Below are 16440 nucleotides of genomic sequence, written 5' to 3' on the forward strand. Positions count from 1 at the left end.
ACATTTTGGACACTGATTTCAGAACAGTATCCTGGCATAACATAAGTATTTGATAAATAATTATTATCATCCCGCCCAAGTGCACAAGCTATCAAGTCTCTACCCTTGATCTATGCCCCCAGCTCCTCATGGCTAGTATTTTTACCACAATTTATAGAGGACGTAATACCTAATACACAGATATCATCACTCCAGACCTAGGGCAGCGTGTGCAGATAGGAAGCGTTCAGAATAATTGTTGGCAGGACAGCCCTGTGATATAGAGTGCTATCGACGCAGTATACCGTTTTACAGTGAGGAAACTGAGGCTTAGAGAGGCGAAGTAGCTTATCTAAGGTCACACAAATCATTGTAAGTGTCAAGAGAGTGGATTTGAACTGGATTGAGGGATGGGGATGTATTCTGTAAATCTTTAAGGGCTCTGAAGACATGAAGAATTGAATTGGAGCGCCAGGACAGAGTTCTGTGGCACATACATACAGCAGGCGCTTAAAAATGTTTGTTGCGTGAATGAGAACGAAAATGAGTCACTTGATGACTGCCTGCTTGCTCTTCTGCGTAGCGGCAGGAGAACCCAGTCCTCCCTGTGTTAGGGCTAAGACCACGGGTTCATACGGGGGTGTGGCTTCTGATAGCCCCGCTCCTCGCCTCGCCTCTCCTGGCGTTCTCTGACGGCCGAGGTGTTTTGGCCCGTGGGTGGAGCCGTAGCCCCTGTCTCCTCCGGGGTCCGTGACCGGAAGCCGGGCGTCCAGGATCCCAGACAGCGGTCCGCGATGTCGGATAGGGACGCGGGGCAGAGTGGAAGCTCCTCGGGGGCCCGAGCGGCGACTGTCAGCGACATCCACGAGCTGATGCGTCGCAAGGAGGAGATCGAGGCGCAGATCAAGGCCAATTACGAAGTGCTGGAGGGCGTGAGTGGGGGCTCGGAGCGCTGCCGGCGAGGGCATGGGAGGGCCGGGGGCCGGGAGACCGGGAGGCCGGAGCCCCGCTCGGGCGCGGTTCGTGGGTCTTCCGCTCCCGGGGAGGCCCGTGGGCAGCAGGCAGTGCGGGCCTCGGCGCCGGCAGCTTCAGCCGCTGGGTTGGCAGTTCTGGCACGCGTTTGTGGCGTCTTCTCTCTGTGCCTGGCGCTGTCGTTGGCCTGCCCGCTTAATCCTCGTGGCGACCCTTGAGGTGGGAGCTGTTCTGTCCCCACCTTAGGGAAGGGGTCGCCGCGGCGTTCCTTCGACCTGCCTGGAGCCACAGAGCTGCACTATTAGCAGAGGCAGGGGCGGTAGTCAGTGTCGACAGGTAAAGTTGGCTTTGCTGATGTTTTACCTCAGCGTCCATTGAGTCTCAGTATAGGTGAGAATCACCTGGCATCTGGTTGATGCTGACGCTGATAGTGTAAGGAGTACGTCTTGACTGACAAGGCCTGATATTCTTTTTGTCCAGGGAAGAAACAGAGACCCAGGGTGGGGCAAAAGCTTGCCTAGTTCCGCAATGGCAGGAGTGGAGTGCTTCTCAGGTCTGTCTGACTCCAAAGGAGGGAGTGTTCTTTATGCCACTTGGTGTAAGACCACAAATCACTTTGCAGTGGAAGAGGAGGCTAATTATATCCAAATAGGTGTGATGGGAAAAGATGTATCCTGTGGAGGCCAAGGTACCTTTACTGGGTGCACACCTGACCCCTGAAGGGTGCTGGGTTGTGGGTTTTATCAGGAACCCCGACAACTACACCATGAAGTTGGTAGTGCCCTTGAAGCTCGGAAAAGGGAAGTCACTTGCTCAAAGTCATGTGTGGGATTCAGACCACAGATCTGTTCAGTCCAGAACTTTCAAGAAGATTGCCTGCAATTTCTCCAATCTGACTTACTTTTTCTACCGCAGACAGAACTATCCACACCTTATACAATTATTACATTGATATTGATATTACTCAGATATTTTTATTTTAAATAAAAATCTGTAATTCCTCTGTATATGAAAAAATTTCGATTTCTTCCCTCAAATATGAGGTACATATTAAGATGATACTGTACATCAATTGCTTCTACCTGTGCTTTGTTGCCTGCTGAAGGCTTTATGCCTGAAATCTACTCTGTTTGATTTTCCTTTAATGGAGAGTTAAAAGTCTAACTTTTTTTTTGTTTGTTTTGTTACCAGGGATGAACCCAGGGATGCTTAATCAGTGAGCCATGTTCCCAGCCCTTTTTATTTTTTTTATCTTGAGACAGGGTCTCATTAAGTTGCTTATGGCCTAATTGACTCTGAACTTCCAATCCTCCTACCTCAGCCACATGAGCCCCTGGGATTATAGGTATTTGCCAGGTGTCCAGCTCATTTGAATTTCTTAGAATAAAGCATAGGCATAAATCTAAGTGAACTTGAGTTAGTTAAAACCTTCTTAGATATGACACCAAGAGCACAAGATATGAAAGCAAAAATGATAAATTGGATTTCAAAATTAAAGTCATGTTTCAAAGCATATAATCAAGAAGATGAAAAGACAAGCCATAAAATGGGAAAATCCTTAGAAAATATCTGGTAAGGGTAGCATCTAGAATTTAGTAAGTGCACTTACAACTCTATAGTAAAAAGACAACTCAAAATATAAGCAAAGAATCTGAATAGACATTTTCCAAAGAAAATATAGTAAATACAAATGGCCAATAAGCACATGAAACAGTGCTGACTGTGAGTAGCTGTTGGTGAAATGCAAATCAAAACCATGGTGAGAAGCCGCCCTCAGCCACTGGGATGTCTCTCATAGAAAGACAAGTAATAACAAGTATTTCAGAGTTAGTGTTGTTTAGACCTATGTGTGAGCTGCCACTGGTGTAGGTCCCACCCTTTAAGAAGCAGTGTTGATTCTGTGAGGCCAGTCCCTCCTGGTGTTTGTGGGAAGATAGGAGACACATACCAGAGCCCTCTGTGTTGAGGACGAGTGTTGAGCCCTCTCCCTCAACAGGGAACTGGTCTGGGGGTACACAGAGGCTTCCAGAGAAGAGGTGAGGAAAGTGAACAGGTAGCTCTGTCAGTGCTGTGCACACTGGGCAGCTTGTCTCTGGAGTGACAAATAATTAGACTCCATTTGTTATTTTCTATGCATGGTAATTTCCTGGGGCCTCTCTGACAAATTGCCACAAAGTTGGTGGCTTAAAAAGAATTTATTCTTGGGGCTGGGGATGTGGCTCAAGCAGTAGCGCGCTTGCCTGGTATGCGCGGGGCACTGGGTTTCCATCCTGAGCACCACATAAAAATAAAAAAAGATGTTGTGTCCACCGAAAACTAAAAAATAAATATTTTTTAAAATTCTCTCTCTCTCTTAAAAAAAAAAAAAAGAATTCTCTTTCAATTTTAGAGGCTGAAGTCTAAAATCACGATGTGTCAGTAGGATTGGTCCCTTCTGGATTTTTGCTCTCGGTTCCCGTCCTGTGTCCTGTGCCCTATGCCCCCTCAGTTTCCAGTCGCACCTGCAGTCCTTGGCTTGCAGCTGTGTGACCTCAGTCCCTGCCTTCATTTCCACCTGGCCTCCTGTCCAGCTGTGTCCAGCTCCCCCTTTGCTTTTCTGTTTCAAGGACACCGTCACTGGTTTTAGGCCCATGAGGAATCCAGGATGATTTTGTCTCAAGAGCCTAAGCTTAATCACATCTGCAAAGACCTTTTCCCAGATAACGTCACATTCAGAGGTTCTGGGGGTGAGGATATGGTCATATCTTTGGGGGGGCACTATTCAGCCCTCTACACTATGGATATGCCTGGCTCTGTGCTGAGTGTCCACAGAGCTCAGGTCATTAGTTCTTTTTTTTTTTTTTTCTTTTAAAAAGAGAGAGAGAGAGAATTTTTATTTATTTTTTTATTTTTTAATTTTTTTTAAAATTCAAAAATCTTATTTTTTTTTCTTTTATTGGTTGTTAAATATTTATTTTTTAGTTTTTGGCGGACACAACATCTTTTGTTTGTATGTGGTGCTGAGGATCGAACCCGGGCCGCACGCATGCCAGGCAAGCGCGCTATCGCTTGAGCCACATCCCCAGCCCAGGTCATTAGTTCTTGCAGCAGGGAGGTGGGGGGCAAGTCTGTTCCCATCATGCAGTGAGGAAACTGAGGCATAGAGAGGGGAGGGCAAGGCACAGGCGCCAGCAACTCCATGGCAGAACAGGGACTCAAGTTGTCTAACCAGGTACAAAGCCCCAGCCTTACACGTGTGACATGTTTGGTTATTTTTATGCACTGTCCCTTGATTTATGTAGGAAGAGACTTTAAAGTAGTAAGACAAGTTTTGTGTGGTGGCACATACCTCTTCCTGTAGTCCCAGCTTCTTGGGAGGCTGAGGCAGGGAGATCACTTGAGCCCAGAGGTTAGAGGCCATCCTAAGAAAACTAGTGAGACCCTGTCAAAATAAAATGTTAAAATAAATGTATTATTTTGAATAGGGAATACATTCCCATTGTCAAAATTTGAAGCCTGCAAAAATATGAAAGAAAAAGATGAGATGAAAAGTCTTTTTCCCACCCCTGACAACAGTGCCCCTCCTTGGAGGTCGCCAGTAATGTCTTTATCCTTCCAAGGACGAAAAGCATCTTGGAAAGCCCTTGTAGAGCTTTTAATTTTTAGAAGACTGAAAACTCAGCCACAGCTGGGAGCTCTGTGGGGTTTTCACCCCCCTCCAACTTCAGGGTGACTAGCTGGGTGCCAGCTGTCTGGGGGAAGGAGGATTTGGGGGAGTTGGTGGAGAGGTGGGCTCATGGTGATGCTCAGGGGGAACCTCAGTTTTGTGTTCCCTGTTTTAGCTTCAGAAAAGAACATGTTCATGCATAATATTTATAATTTAAATATTAAAGATGAAAGGCTAGTCCTACCTCACAGGTAGTTGTGAAGTCATGAGATAAGCACCTCTCCTGCACCTGTATTACAGCTCAGAAGGGCAAGGGTCTGGAGAATGGCTTATGAAGAACGCTCCACCTGAGACATCTTTTTGACCACATGTTTTTCCTCCAGCAAAAAGGAGTTGGGATGAACGAGCCACTGGTGGACTTCGAGGGCTACCCCCGGGCAGACGTGGACGTGTACCAGGTCCGCACCGCGAGGCACAACATCATCTGTGAGTGGCCCTCATGGGTTCCTTGTTACATGGCGGGATGCTAAAGGCCCATGAATGAAATGGCCTATATTCAGGATATCTTCTGACCCCTCTCCTTGATGCGATTATCTCACTGCCCCCACCAAGGGACAGACTGAAGGGAGCAAGTTAGATTCGAGGGTTCTACATGGAGGCTTTCATTTTTTTCATTTTGTTCTTAAGAAAACTTCGTTGATCTACAGAAGCGCAAGTCCAGTGCTGCTTAAGGTCCTGGTCAAATCCATTGTGTGTGTGTTAGGGAACATGTTCGGCTGTTTAGGGTAGTGACCTGACTATGGTCACTCCAACAAAAGACATGAAATGTGTACACTGGGCTGCTGAGCACAAGTCCAGGTTCTGCATCTCCTTTGGGGTCAGTAGCCCGTGTTGGAAGCAGGAAAGAAAAGGCAGGAAGAGATGGGGAGTCCAGCGCCAGCCAGCACCCCCTCTCTAGAATCTTTTCTGCAAGTCCCGCCTCCTGCCCATTCTGTCAACTTCTCCTTCCCCTCGTAGGCCCTTCTGCCCATCAGGAAAGCTGGGGACCAATCGCAGGCGCAAGCGCATCACTGTCCTGAATGAAATCTTTTATGCATTCATTTGCTTTTAGCTAAGGGACTGGGAGAGAGCAGAGGCTGGGTGCTGGTTTTCTGTTTCTGTTGTAACAAATGCCCACAAGACTTCTTGCCTTTAAACCACATACATTGAGCCTACTTTTCTGGAGATGAGAAGTGCAGATGGGTCTCACTGGACTAAACTCAAAGAGTCCGCAGGGCTGGCTCCCTGTGGAAGCTCAGGGAAGGTCCCATTTCCTTGCCTGTTCCTGCATCCAGAGACCACCTGTATTTCCCGGCCCCTGGACATCTCCGTCTTGAAGGCCGTTGCATTTCCCCTGCCTCTGATTCTGTCTTCGCCTCTTTCTCTCACTCTCCTGTGTCCTCTTTCACTTCTCAAGACCACTGTGATGAAGGGCCATCTCCCCATCTCAGGGTCCTTAACCACGTCTGCCAAGTTCCTTTTGCCATGGCAGGTCAGGTGTTCACCGACTTCAGAGATGAGGCTGTGGGCACTGTGGAGGCCATTCCTCACCCTGCCCCTGGTAGGCAGCGGTGGGTCTTGACCATGGACTCTCATTACAAGGGAATTTATCATCTGTGCTTTTCACTGAAGGAATAACATTTAATCTGTTTGAACCCTGGTTTCACCTGCAGCATGCCCTGGTGGGACATGGAACCCCAGGGTTGACAGAGCTGATGTTCCCCACACCATAATAAGATAATGGGACACCTTTTAAGAGTGTCAGTTGACCCTAAAGATTTTGGTAAAAGAAGAACTTCATTTGTAGATTAAAATAAATAGGAAATAGGAAGATACAGAGAAGGAGAAAGCCATGTTAATATGACCAGGCTTGAGGGAAGTTTGGGGACTTTGTCTAAACCTTAGAGTCCCTGGGATGTGGCAATGTGCCTCTACATTAGGAGGACCCTAGGGAGATTGCAGGGGGACTGAGCTACTGAGCACCTGCTGACTTCTTTTTCTCCAAATGATTAGTTTGATATTCTAACCATTTATTAACAGTTTCCTCTTTCCCTCTAATTTAAAATGCTAGTGTTGCCACATACCACATTCTCACTCATGCTTAGGTCTATTCTTGGTCTTTTTTCACTGTCCTATTGATCTATTCTTTGGGTGCCCTATGGTGCCATCTTAATGACTTTACTACACATAAGTTCTGTTGAGCAATTCTTCCTCATTGGTCTTCTTTTGAAAAACTATTCTCACAAGTTTACTTTTTAATTTTTAAAAAATTTTTGTAGTACTGGGGATTTGAAGGGACATTTTACCGCTGAGCTCCATCCTAAGCCTTTTTTATTTAATTCTGAGGCGAGGTTTTGCTAAATTGTTAAGATTGGCCTTGAACTTGTGATCCTTCTGCCTCAGCCTCCTGAGCTGCTGGGATTATTGGCATGGCCATGGGCTCACATTTTGTTTTTGTGTATGTGTATTAATTGTGTAGAGTAAAGGCTGTATTGTGGCATGTTTGTACATATGTGTAACATACTTTGATCATATCCACCCTTTACCCTCTCTTACCCTCCCCTTTTCTCACTAATCTATTGTATTTTTAAAACGGGCTTTATTTTTTAGAACAGTTCAGATTTATGTAAAAATTGGGAAATTAATGTAGAAAGGTCCCACATATTTTGTACCCAGTTTCCCCTGATTAGTAGCTTATTAGCCTGGTATATTTGTTGTAACTGCAAATTTGGTTTTTGAAATCTACTGCAGAAAGATTTATCAAAAAATTTTTTCAATTCTGATAGAATTGTAATATATTGTGAATAAAGGCATTTATTCTGTTACCCAGTAGTTGTGTATTAAGTATTGACTAGGTGTTGGACGTTGATGGGGATTCTTGGGACCCTCATGGACCTTTCCACATGGTGGTGGACTTTCTGTTTTTAGCCTTCCTGCCAGGATGTGTCTCCATTTCCTCAGTTCTGGGTTCTTTCCTCCCGCCTGCTCCTATGGGTTGAGTACTTGAGTCCTGGAATATCTGAGGACCTTGCCTTTGCTCCATAGTGACAGGGATGGAGTTAAGCCCACAGTCGAAGGCTCCTGGAAAGTCTGACAGGCTGTGTCCCACAGATGCCAGATGTGGGTGACAGTGAAGGTGTGCCCAGGCCTTCTTTGAAACTCTGAAGAGGGATTTGTGTGGGCAAAGAGGTGGAATCCAGAGCAGCAGGATAAGTTGTTTTGAGGTTAAAAAACAGTTATCAAAATGCCAGTGCTATGCTGGACTAACCTAGGCAGGACTTGTTTGACTGGCATGGTGATTATTTTGAATTAGCCTTTTGTACCAGAAAAATCAGAGAATTTTATCCATAAGCTCTGTTTCCTGTTTTTTTTTTTTTTTTTTTTTTCTTTCCCTAGGAAAACCAAGGATTTGGAGACATGGTCCTTGCCGCCCAATCGCTCTAGTTGGATAGAGCCCAGTAGCAAGGAGCCTTTAGCCAACAACTGCGGCCTCTCCCAGACAGGGTAGAGTGCCCCAGCATGTATTATGAGGCTTATGCCTCAATTTTCTTTCTCAAACTATAAGGAGCAAAGTGACATCTTTCTTGTGCAGAGCCCGCCTTACTCAATTTCTTGAGCACCATGCTTGCCTTTCACTCACAATTGAGGTCTACGTCCGCTCTCCCTTAGGTCTCAGCCAGGGCTTCCCTGCCTTTGGGAAAACCTGCCTGATGTCCTCAACAGGCTGGGCCCACACTGGGGTCACTGCATGTTATTGTGGTGACTGTTCCACAGCTGCTTTCTCTCTAGCCAGCACACTTCAGGAAGGAAGGTCCTTTGTCTTGTTCGAGATTTGTCCTCAGCCTCTATCCCTAGCTCTGGAATGTAATAGGCACTTTCTAAATGCTCAGTGAGTGAGTGCAGGTGTCCTGTGCCCCTGATGTGACAGTTCTCCCCCCAGGCCTGCAGAATGATCACAAAGCGGTGATGAAGCAGGTAGAAGAGGCCCTACACCAGCTGCATGCTCACGACAAGGAGAAGCAGGCACGGGACTTGGCTGAGGCTCAGGAGGAGGCCATGAGCCACAGGATGAGCCACAATGAGGGCCACGGCCTGTCGCAGGCCTTCGCCAAAGTGAACAGCATCAGCCCTGGCTCTCCAGCCAGCATTGCGGTAATCCAGCCCAGCCCCAAATCCATACCCAGGGAGGAGCACTGTGGGTCGGTGGTCATGGGCTCTGGCAGGACAGGCTGTGGGGACCTGACCCTATCTCTTTGTGCTGCAGCTCTGAATTCCTTCACACTTCAACAAGCACTGGTCAAGGTCTACTGTGTATAAGAGGTCAGGATTTTGGAGAGGGGTCAAACCCTGCTGCTCACCAAACTGGGTGGGGGGAGAGACCTGTTCCCATTGACAGCTGGGACACAAGATGGAAGGTGACAAATGTCCCCAGAGACAGAGAGGGACTCTCTTCTTGGAGCTCATTTTATCTTGGTATTGAAGAGTAGGTGGGAATGCTGAGCTACTGTTTGCTCAAGGCATGAGTTGTATATCTTATAGGGTTTGTTTGCTGTTTTAATTTAATAGCATTATTGAGATAGTATTCACACGTTCATAAATTACCTATCTAAGCATACAATTCAGAGACTTCTAGTGTTTTCACAGAGCATTGTGCATCCATCACCACAGTCAGTTTAAAAAATTCTCAGGAGAATGAATCAGGCATGACTTTCCTGTGATCACACATGAATACATGATCAGAAATAAAAAACATTCTCATCATCCTAAAAAGAAGCCCTGTGGTCCCAGGTAGCTGCCTCTGATTTGGCAACCTCCAATCCGCCTTTTGTTTTGTGGATTTGCTTGTCCTGGGCCTTTAATAGAAAGGGAGTGGTCGATGTAGTATGTCTTTTGGTCAGCATCAGGCTTTCCAGGTTCCTCTGCATTGCAGCAGGTGTCCATGCTCCCTCCCTTTTTGGGGCTGAATAATATTCCCCTGCATGGCTGTGCCAGATTGTGTTTATCCAATTGTCAGCTAATAGGCATTTGGATTGTTTCCACTTTAGAGCTGTTAAGAATGCTGCTGTGGACATTCGAGTCCAGCTTAGCATGTAGACTTGTAGTTAAGTTTAACACCACAGCCACCCTCTGGGATAGATGCTAATCTTTACTCTGTTTGACCCATGAGGAAAAGCTTTGAAGACCTGAGGTAACCTGTGCTGGCACAGATAGCTCCCAAGAGGAAGAACTGGGTCCTGAATCCAAGACCTGCCAATCATCTTGTGATCACCATTATCACAGGACTCTAAGTTGTGCATAAGCTCTGTTTTATTCACAGCCGTATCCATAGCCTCGAGTACAGTGCTATACTTGGTTCACAACCAGTATTTGTTAAGGGTGAATGAGTGGTGATCTTCCTTCTTGGGACTGAGAACAAAGGATCACTCTCCTCCTGGTCAGCCTCAGGCCTGTGACAGCTTGTTTGGTCTTTGAGTGCAAATATCTACCTCATCTAAATCTTGACCTAAGACTGGCTTGCCTCTTCCTGCCTTTGAACCTGGGGTTGGGCCCCAGAGAGAAGCATTTTTCTGGAGAGACCTAGAAGGAACCCTGGGGAGGAAGTGGCCCAGTTGCCTACTGTCCCTTCCTGCATGAGGTATTTAAATCCCTGACATTCGCTTTCAGCCTGCTGTTCTCCCTTATAGGAAATCTCCTCTTGACCTTGGCTGGAAGTGGGTTTTGAAGAGTGGAGAACTCCAGGAGCACATGTCCCTTAGCCTTGGTCTTCATTTCCTCTTCTCTCTTTAGGGTCTGCAGGTGGATGATGAGATTGTGGAGTTTGGCTCTGTGAACACCCAGAACTTCCAGTCACTGCACAACATTGGCAGTGTGGTGCAGCACAGCGAGGAGGTGAGTTGGGGAGTCGGGGGCTCCCTGGCAGGTTGGAAACTACATATACTGGGGCTACAAACAGCAGAAGCATACAGCTCACTGTTCGGGAGGCTGGGGAGCTCAGGAGCAAGGCCCTGCAGACTCAGGGTCTGGTGCAGGCTGCTTCCCAGTCCACCGATGCCACGTTGCCACTGCGTCCTCATGAGTCTCAGCATGAGGGCTCCACTCTCATGGCCTGATGACAACCAGAGGTCCCACCTTTTGGTACCGTCATACTGGGGATCAGGATTTCCGAGTATGAATTGGAGGAGGGGACCCAGATATTCTGACGGGAAGCATCTGTGGGTAGCCTGGAAGCAGTGATGGGGCCCTGGCTGCCTCACAGCTGTTGCTCAGCGAAGTCCCTGTTTAGAGCCTGTGCACTTGCTGTTCCCTCTACCCCAAGGCTTTTCCTTCCTCACTGCCCTCCTCTTTACACTACTGACACCTTCTCAGCAAGGCCTTTCCTAGCCACCCTACCTCAAATCCCCCTCCTGTTTCCTGTTCCTGTTTTCATGTAACAGTGTTTCTGGAGGTCTGTTCACTTGGGCTCATGCCTTGCTCTTTTTCACTGTTGTGTAGTACTCTGTTGTTGATACTGGGGATGGTTAGGTATCGTCAGCTCTGTGCCAGTGTGAAGAGTGGGGCACACTGTATGTGACTGTACTCGTGTGCTTCTCTCCATGGATACTAACGAGTAGGTTCATAAGCTTGAAGAGTGTGCATGTTTAAGGTAATTTGATAAGGTTTTACTAATTTACACCCTGATCAATATGTGTATTGATCTTTTAAAATTTTTGCAAAGTTGACATTTTGTTTTAATTTGTATTATCTTGACTACTGGAAAAAGTTGAATATCTGTTTTTATATGTTCAAAAAAATTTTCATGGTGCTGAATGTTAATGTTAACAGCGCGTTCTGTTTTATCCATTTAGATAGTTTTCAAGTTTATGGAAGTAAGGAGATAAATCTTGTAGATAAATCTCTGTTTCTTCAGATAACTTACTTAAGGTGCAGTTTCTGGATCAAGTGTATATATTTTCTGTCTTTTTTTTTTTTTTAGAGAAAGAGAGAGAGAATTTTAATATTTTTTTTTAGTTTTCGGCAGACACAAAATCTTTGTTTGCATGTGGTGCTGAGGATCGAACCTGGGCCGCACACATGCCGGGCGAGCACGCTACTGCTTGAGCCACATCCCCAGCCCCTAGTGCATATATTTTCAAAAAAGTAAATCTTCAGTTAAAAACATTATTGTCTGGTTAGGGTGTGACTCAGTGATAGAGCATATGCCTAGCTCTGGATTCAGTTCCCTGCATTACAAAAATAAATAAATAGTCTTTATTATAAAAACAATGCATTTTTTATTCAGTCTTAAAATGGAATGAGCCAGGGCCTGAGGTTGTGGCTCAGTGGTAGCTACTTGCCTAGCATATGAGGCACTGGGTTTGATCCTCAGTACCACATAAAAAAATAAACCAATAAAATAAAGGTATTGTGTCCAAAAAAAAAAAAAAAAAGGAATGAGCCAAAGCAGTCCTTAGCCAGAAGGAGGCATCACAATACCTGGCATTAAATTATACTACAGAATTATAGTAATTAAATAACTAAAACAGCATGGCATTGCACCAAAACAGGAAGACAACCAACAGAATAGAAGACATAGAGACAAACTCACATAAATACAGTTGTCTCATACCAGACAAAAGCACCAAAAACATACATTGGAGAAAATGGCGCTATGAAAACTGGAAACCTGTATGTAGTAGAATGAAATTTAACCCCTGTCTCTCACCCTACACAAAACTCAAAGTGGATCAAAGACCTACGTATCAGACCAGAAACCCTGCACCTACTAGAAGAAAATGCAGGACCAGCACTCTAATATGTCACCATAGGAACTGACCTCATCAGTAAGACTCCTAAAGTACAAGAAATAAAATCAACAAATGGGATGGTATGAAACTGAAAAGCTTCTTCCCAGCAAAGAAAATAATTAGGAGTGTGAAGAGAGAGCCTACTGAATAGGAGAAAATCTTTGCCACCTGTACCTCAGATAAGGCATTAATTTCCAGGATACAAAGAACTCAAAAAGCTTAACACCAAAAAACTACAAATAACCCAAATAATCAGTAAATGGGCAAAGGAACTAAACAGATGCTTTTCAAAAGAAGAAAAATGGTCAACAATACATGAAAAAATGTTCACCATCTCTAGCAATTAGAGAAATGCAGATTAAAACTACACTGAGATTTCATCTTACTCCATTCAGAATGGCAATTATCAAGAATATAAGTAACTATAAATGTTGGTGAGGATGTGGGGGGAAAAGGTACACTCATACATTGCTGGTGGGACTGCAAATTGGTGCAACCAACTCTGTAAAGCAATATGAAGATTCCTAAAAAACTAGGAATGGAACCACTATTTGACTCAGTTATGCCACTTCTCAGTATATATCTAAAGGATTTAAGATCAGCATACTACAATGACACAGCCACATTAATGTTTACAGCAGCACAATTCACAATAGCTAAACTATGGAACCAAACTAGGTGCCCTTCAATAGATGAATGGATAAAGAAAATGTGGTATATATGTATAATGGAATATTACTCAGCCATAAAGAAGAGTGAGTTTGTGACATTTGCTGGTAAATAAGTGGAACTGAAGACTACCATGCTAAGTGAAATAAGCCAATCCCCCCAAACCAAAGGGTGAATGTTCTCTTTGATTTCTTGATGTTATCACACAACAAGGGGGGTGAGAGGAAGAATAGAAATTCAATAGATTAGACAAAGGGGAATGAAGGAGGAAGAGAGTGGGGATGGGAATAAGAAAGACAGTGGAATGAATCAGACATAACTTTCCCTGTGTACATATATGAATACTGCAGTCAATCTCAACATCGTGTACATCCACCTGACTGGGATCCTAATTAGAATAAGATATCCCATGTTTGTAAGAATGTCAAAATGGACTCTACTGTCATGTATAACTAAAAAGAACAAATAAAATTTTTTAAAAAAGGAATAAAGCACATCGGTGAACCATGAAAACCTGGTGCTAAATGAAGAACCTGATGCAAAAGCCCACATATTATATGACCCACTCGTATGAAATTGTCTAAAAGGCAAATCCAGAGGTTCAAGGTCCTGAGGTGGGAGGAGCAGAGCACCCAAAGGAAGGTGATTGAATCCCAGAACCAAGGAAAGTGGAGGGGGGAGGAGGCCTTGAACTTGTGGGATTATAGACATGCCAGTGCACCTGACTGGATGTAACTCTGGACAGTTTTGTTCTTTTTTTTCTTCTTCTTTTTTTTTGGTGTGTGGTCATGGGGATTAAACCTGGAACTTGGTGAATGCTAGGAAAGTATTCTATCACAGAGCTGCATCCACAGCCCTTTTTAAAATTATTATTATTATCATTATTATTATTATTATTAGTAGTAGTAGTAGTAGTAGTAGTAGAACTAGGGATTGAACCAGGGAGGCTTAACCACTGAGCCACATCTCCAACCCTTTTTTTATATTTTATTTAGAGATAGAGTCCTGCCAAGTTACTGAGGCTGGCCTCAAACATGCAATCCACCCATCTCATCCTCCTGAATTTCTGTGATTATAGATGTGCACCACTGTGCCTAGCTGAACAATATCTTATAGATGGATATTTTGAGTATTCTCAGTTTTTGTGTATATATATATATAGTCCTGGAATGAACACTTTATTTGTGTATCTTCTTATGCTTTTGTAAAATGTATCTTACATGTACCCTGTAAATATTTTTGAGGGGAACACATTTCTCTAGCAAGATGGCACCAGTTTGTATTCCCACTGGCCCCAAGGGCCCAAACTGTTGCCAACTGCAGGGTTTTGCTTTAAAATACAAATTTTAGGGGCTGGAGCTGGGGCTTAGTGGTAGAGCACTCGCCTAGCATGTGCAAGGAGCTGGTTTCAAGCCTCAGCACCACATACAAATAAATAAATAAAATAAAAGTATTGTGTCCAACTACAGCTAAAAAAAAAAATTAAATAAATCTTGGTCAACTCAGTGGGCACAAAATGACATGTCAATGTTTGAACCTGAATCCTTTTGAATATTAAGTTGAACCTGAAACAATCTTATTTTTCTCGCAGAAACCCCTGAATGTGACAGTAATCCGTAGAGGGGAGAGACACCAGCTCAGGCTTGTTCCAACGCGCTGGGCCGGGAAAGGCCTGCTGGGGTAAGGTATCTGCCTCACTCATGCACACTGCAGCATCAGTGGAGTGTTAGCCATAAAGTGGGGAATTCCAGGGGGCTTGCTGAATTGTGGGAATCCCCAGAATATGTAGAAACTGAGACAAAGGCTTATGGTAGCAAGGAGGCTCTAGGTGTAGAGGCAGAGAGAGCCTCAGGGTCTCCTGAGGGTCTCTGGGCCTTTGATCAGCTGGGCATTTGCTTTGAGAGAATGAAAGGGTGTGGTGAGGAGCTCCCAAGGGCTTACCTGCTTGCCCTCCCCAGTGGGCCACCAGACTGATGCCATTCCTCTTCTTCCTTGTAGCTGCAACATCATTCCTCTGCAAAGATGACTGTCCCTGGGAAACAGTAACAGGAAAGCTTCTTCCCTTGCCCTGCCCGAGGGCCTGGTGGGGATTTCCTCATTCTCTTCACTCCCAAAGAGTAAGGATCTGGAAGAGGCTGGAAGCTGGACGTCTAGGTGGTGGAGATGCTGTGGCCTCCCAATGTATCTCTCTGGATTAAGGCCTTAAAAACAAGATTTGTGCTTGGCATCTTTGGCACATTGGGCCATGTCCCAAAATGGGAATTCTCTGGATTGTGGGCAAGTGGGTGGGAGTTATTCTGGCAGGCGCCCATGTGACTTTATTCCTTTAGGAATTTTGTTTTTCAAATAAACACTGTTTTGCAGTTCTGATAAGACTGTGTTGTCACCCAAGCTTAATTTATTAGGAACCTCTCAAAACCTAAGCTCAGATGGGGTTGAAATATTCTTAAAGTTGGGCAAAACAAAACAAAAAAAACCAATTGGGCTGAAGTCAAGATTTGACCAGCAACTTTCTTTGCATTGAACCATTGCTACTCTGGACACAGTAGTTTGGTATCCTTAGCCTCTGAGCCTCTACAGCCACCATAGCTCCCTTTGGAGAATGAGGAAAGCCAGGAGGTTCCCTGGGTGGCCCAGTGTGTGCCAGCTTCCTCTTCAGTAACTCACCAGAGGGCAGCAAGCTCCCTTCACTTCTAGAATAAAAACTCGTGCAAATTTACTTCTAAATTGACTTTTTACCCTCGAACTTTCCAGCCATGTCCTAAGAACAACAGTTTTGTGAACGAAGGTATGCTCAAAATTGTGTTTACAGATCTGACTGTTGAAGATGCTGCTGCTTTCTGCCTTTCATTCTCTCTTTTAAGATGTCAGATGGGTTTCAGTGATTCCTGGGACTCTGCATCTTAATTTCTTGTTCCAGTGTTTATTTCCCCAGCTCTTGCAGACCACTTTGTGTTTTGGGGGAGGTGTGCCACATTCTGCCAGGAAGCCTGCATTACTTAGAATTGGATTTTCTAGAGTTAGATGCAGATACCAGCTTCCCCTGATGGCAGTCGATATTGGTGTGTGCTTCCACGGTGGGTTTTCATGCTCAATTTGAAAGGCATCCTAGGAGCATCTTCTCACAACTGTCCTGCCGTACAGCCTCACGTCTTCCCTCTTATAGCCACAGACATGCTGTGTACCAGTGGATGCTGTATAAATTCCATGTTCTGATTACAAGTATTTTCCATCTCTTTTTGTAAATCCCAGACTATAATAAACAGCTTGCACCATTCAGTTTATCCCTTGGTATCTCCTTTGTTCCTTTGAGCTGTGTGCATATGAATCAGCTTAGCAGCAGTGGAGACA

At 44.9% G+C, this 16440-nt stretch overlaps 1 protein-coding gene across 1 annotated transcript; it reads left to right on the forward strand.

The window, feature by feature from the left end:
• Window positions 1-709: 709 nt before the first annotated feature.
• On the forward strand, window positions 710-15464 carry Psmd9 (proteasome 26S subunit, non-ATPase 9). The gene is made up of 6 exons (XM_005329583.5): window positions 710-911; window positions 4981-5083; window positions 8577-8788; window positions 10424-10525; window positions 14681-14769; window positions 15088-15464. Exons 1-6 carry the CDS (start codon window positions 774-776, stop codon window positions 15113-15115), a joined length of 672 nt encoding a protein of 223 aa, XP_005329640.1. The 5' UTR covers window positions 710-773; the 3' UTR covers window positions 15116-15464.
• The last annotated feature ends 976 nt before the right edge of the window (window positions 15465-16440 follow it).

The sequence above is a fragment of the Ictidomys tridecemlineatus genome, chromosome 2, assembly GCF_052094955.1.
Source record: "Ictidomys tridecemlineatus isolate mIctTri1 chromosome 2, mIctTri1.hap1, whole genome shotgun sequence".
NCBI lineage: Eukaryota > Metazoa > Chordata > Mammalia > Rodentia > Sciuridae > Ictidomys > Ictidomys tridecemlineatus.

Excerpts from the sequence above, each read along its gene's own strand:
- Psmd9 (XM_005329583.5), top strand. The coding sequence starts at position 774 with ATGTCGGATAGGGACGCGGGGCAGAGTGGAAGCTCCTCGGGGGCCCGA. Across the intron at positions 912-4,980 it reads ATTACGAAGTGCTGGAGGGC|CAAAAAGGAGTTGGGATGAA; the intron begins GTGAGTGGGGGC and ends TTTTTCCTCCAG. Across the intron at positions 10,526-14,680 it reads TGGTGCAGCACAGCGAGGAG|AAACCCCTGAATGTGACAGT; the intron begins GTGAGTTGGGGA and ends TTTTTCTCGCAG.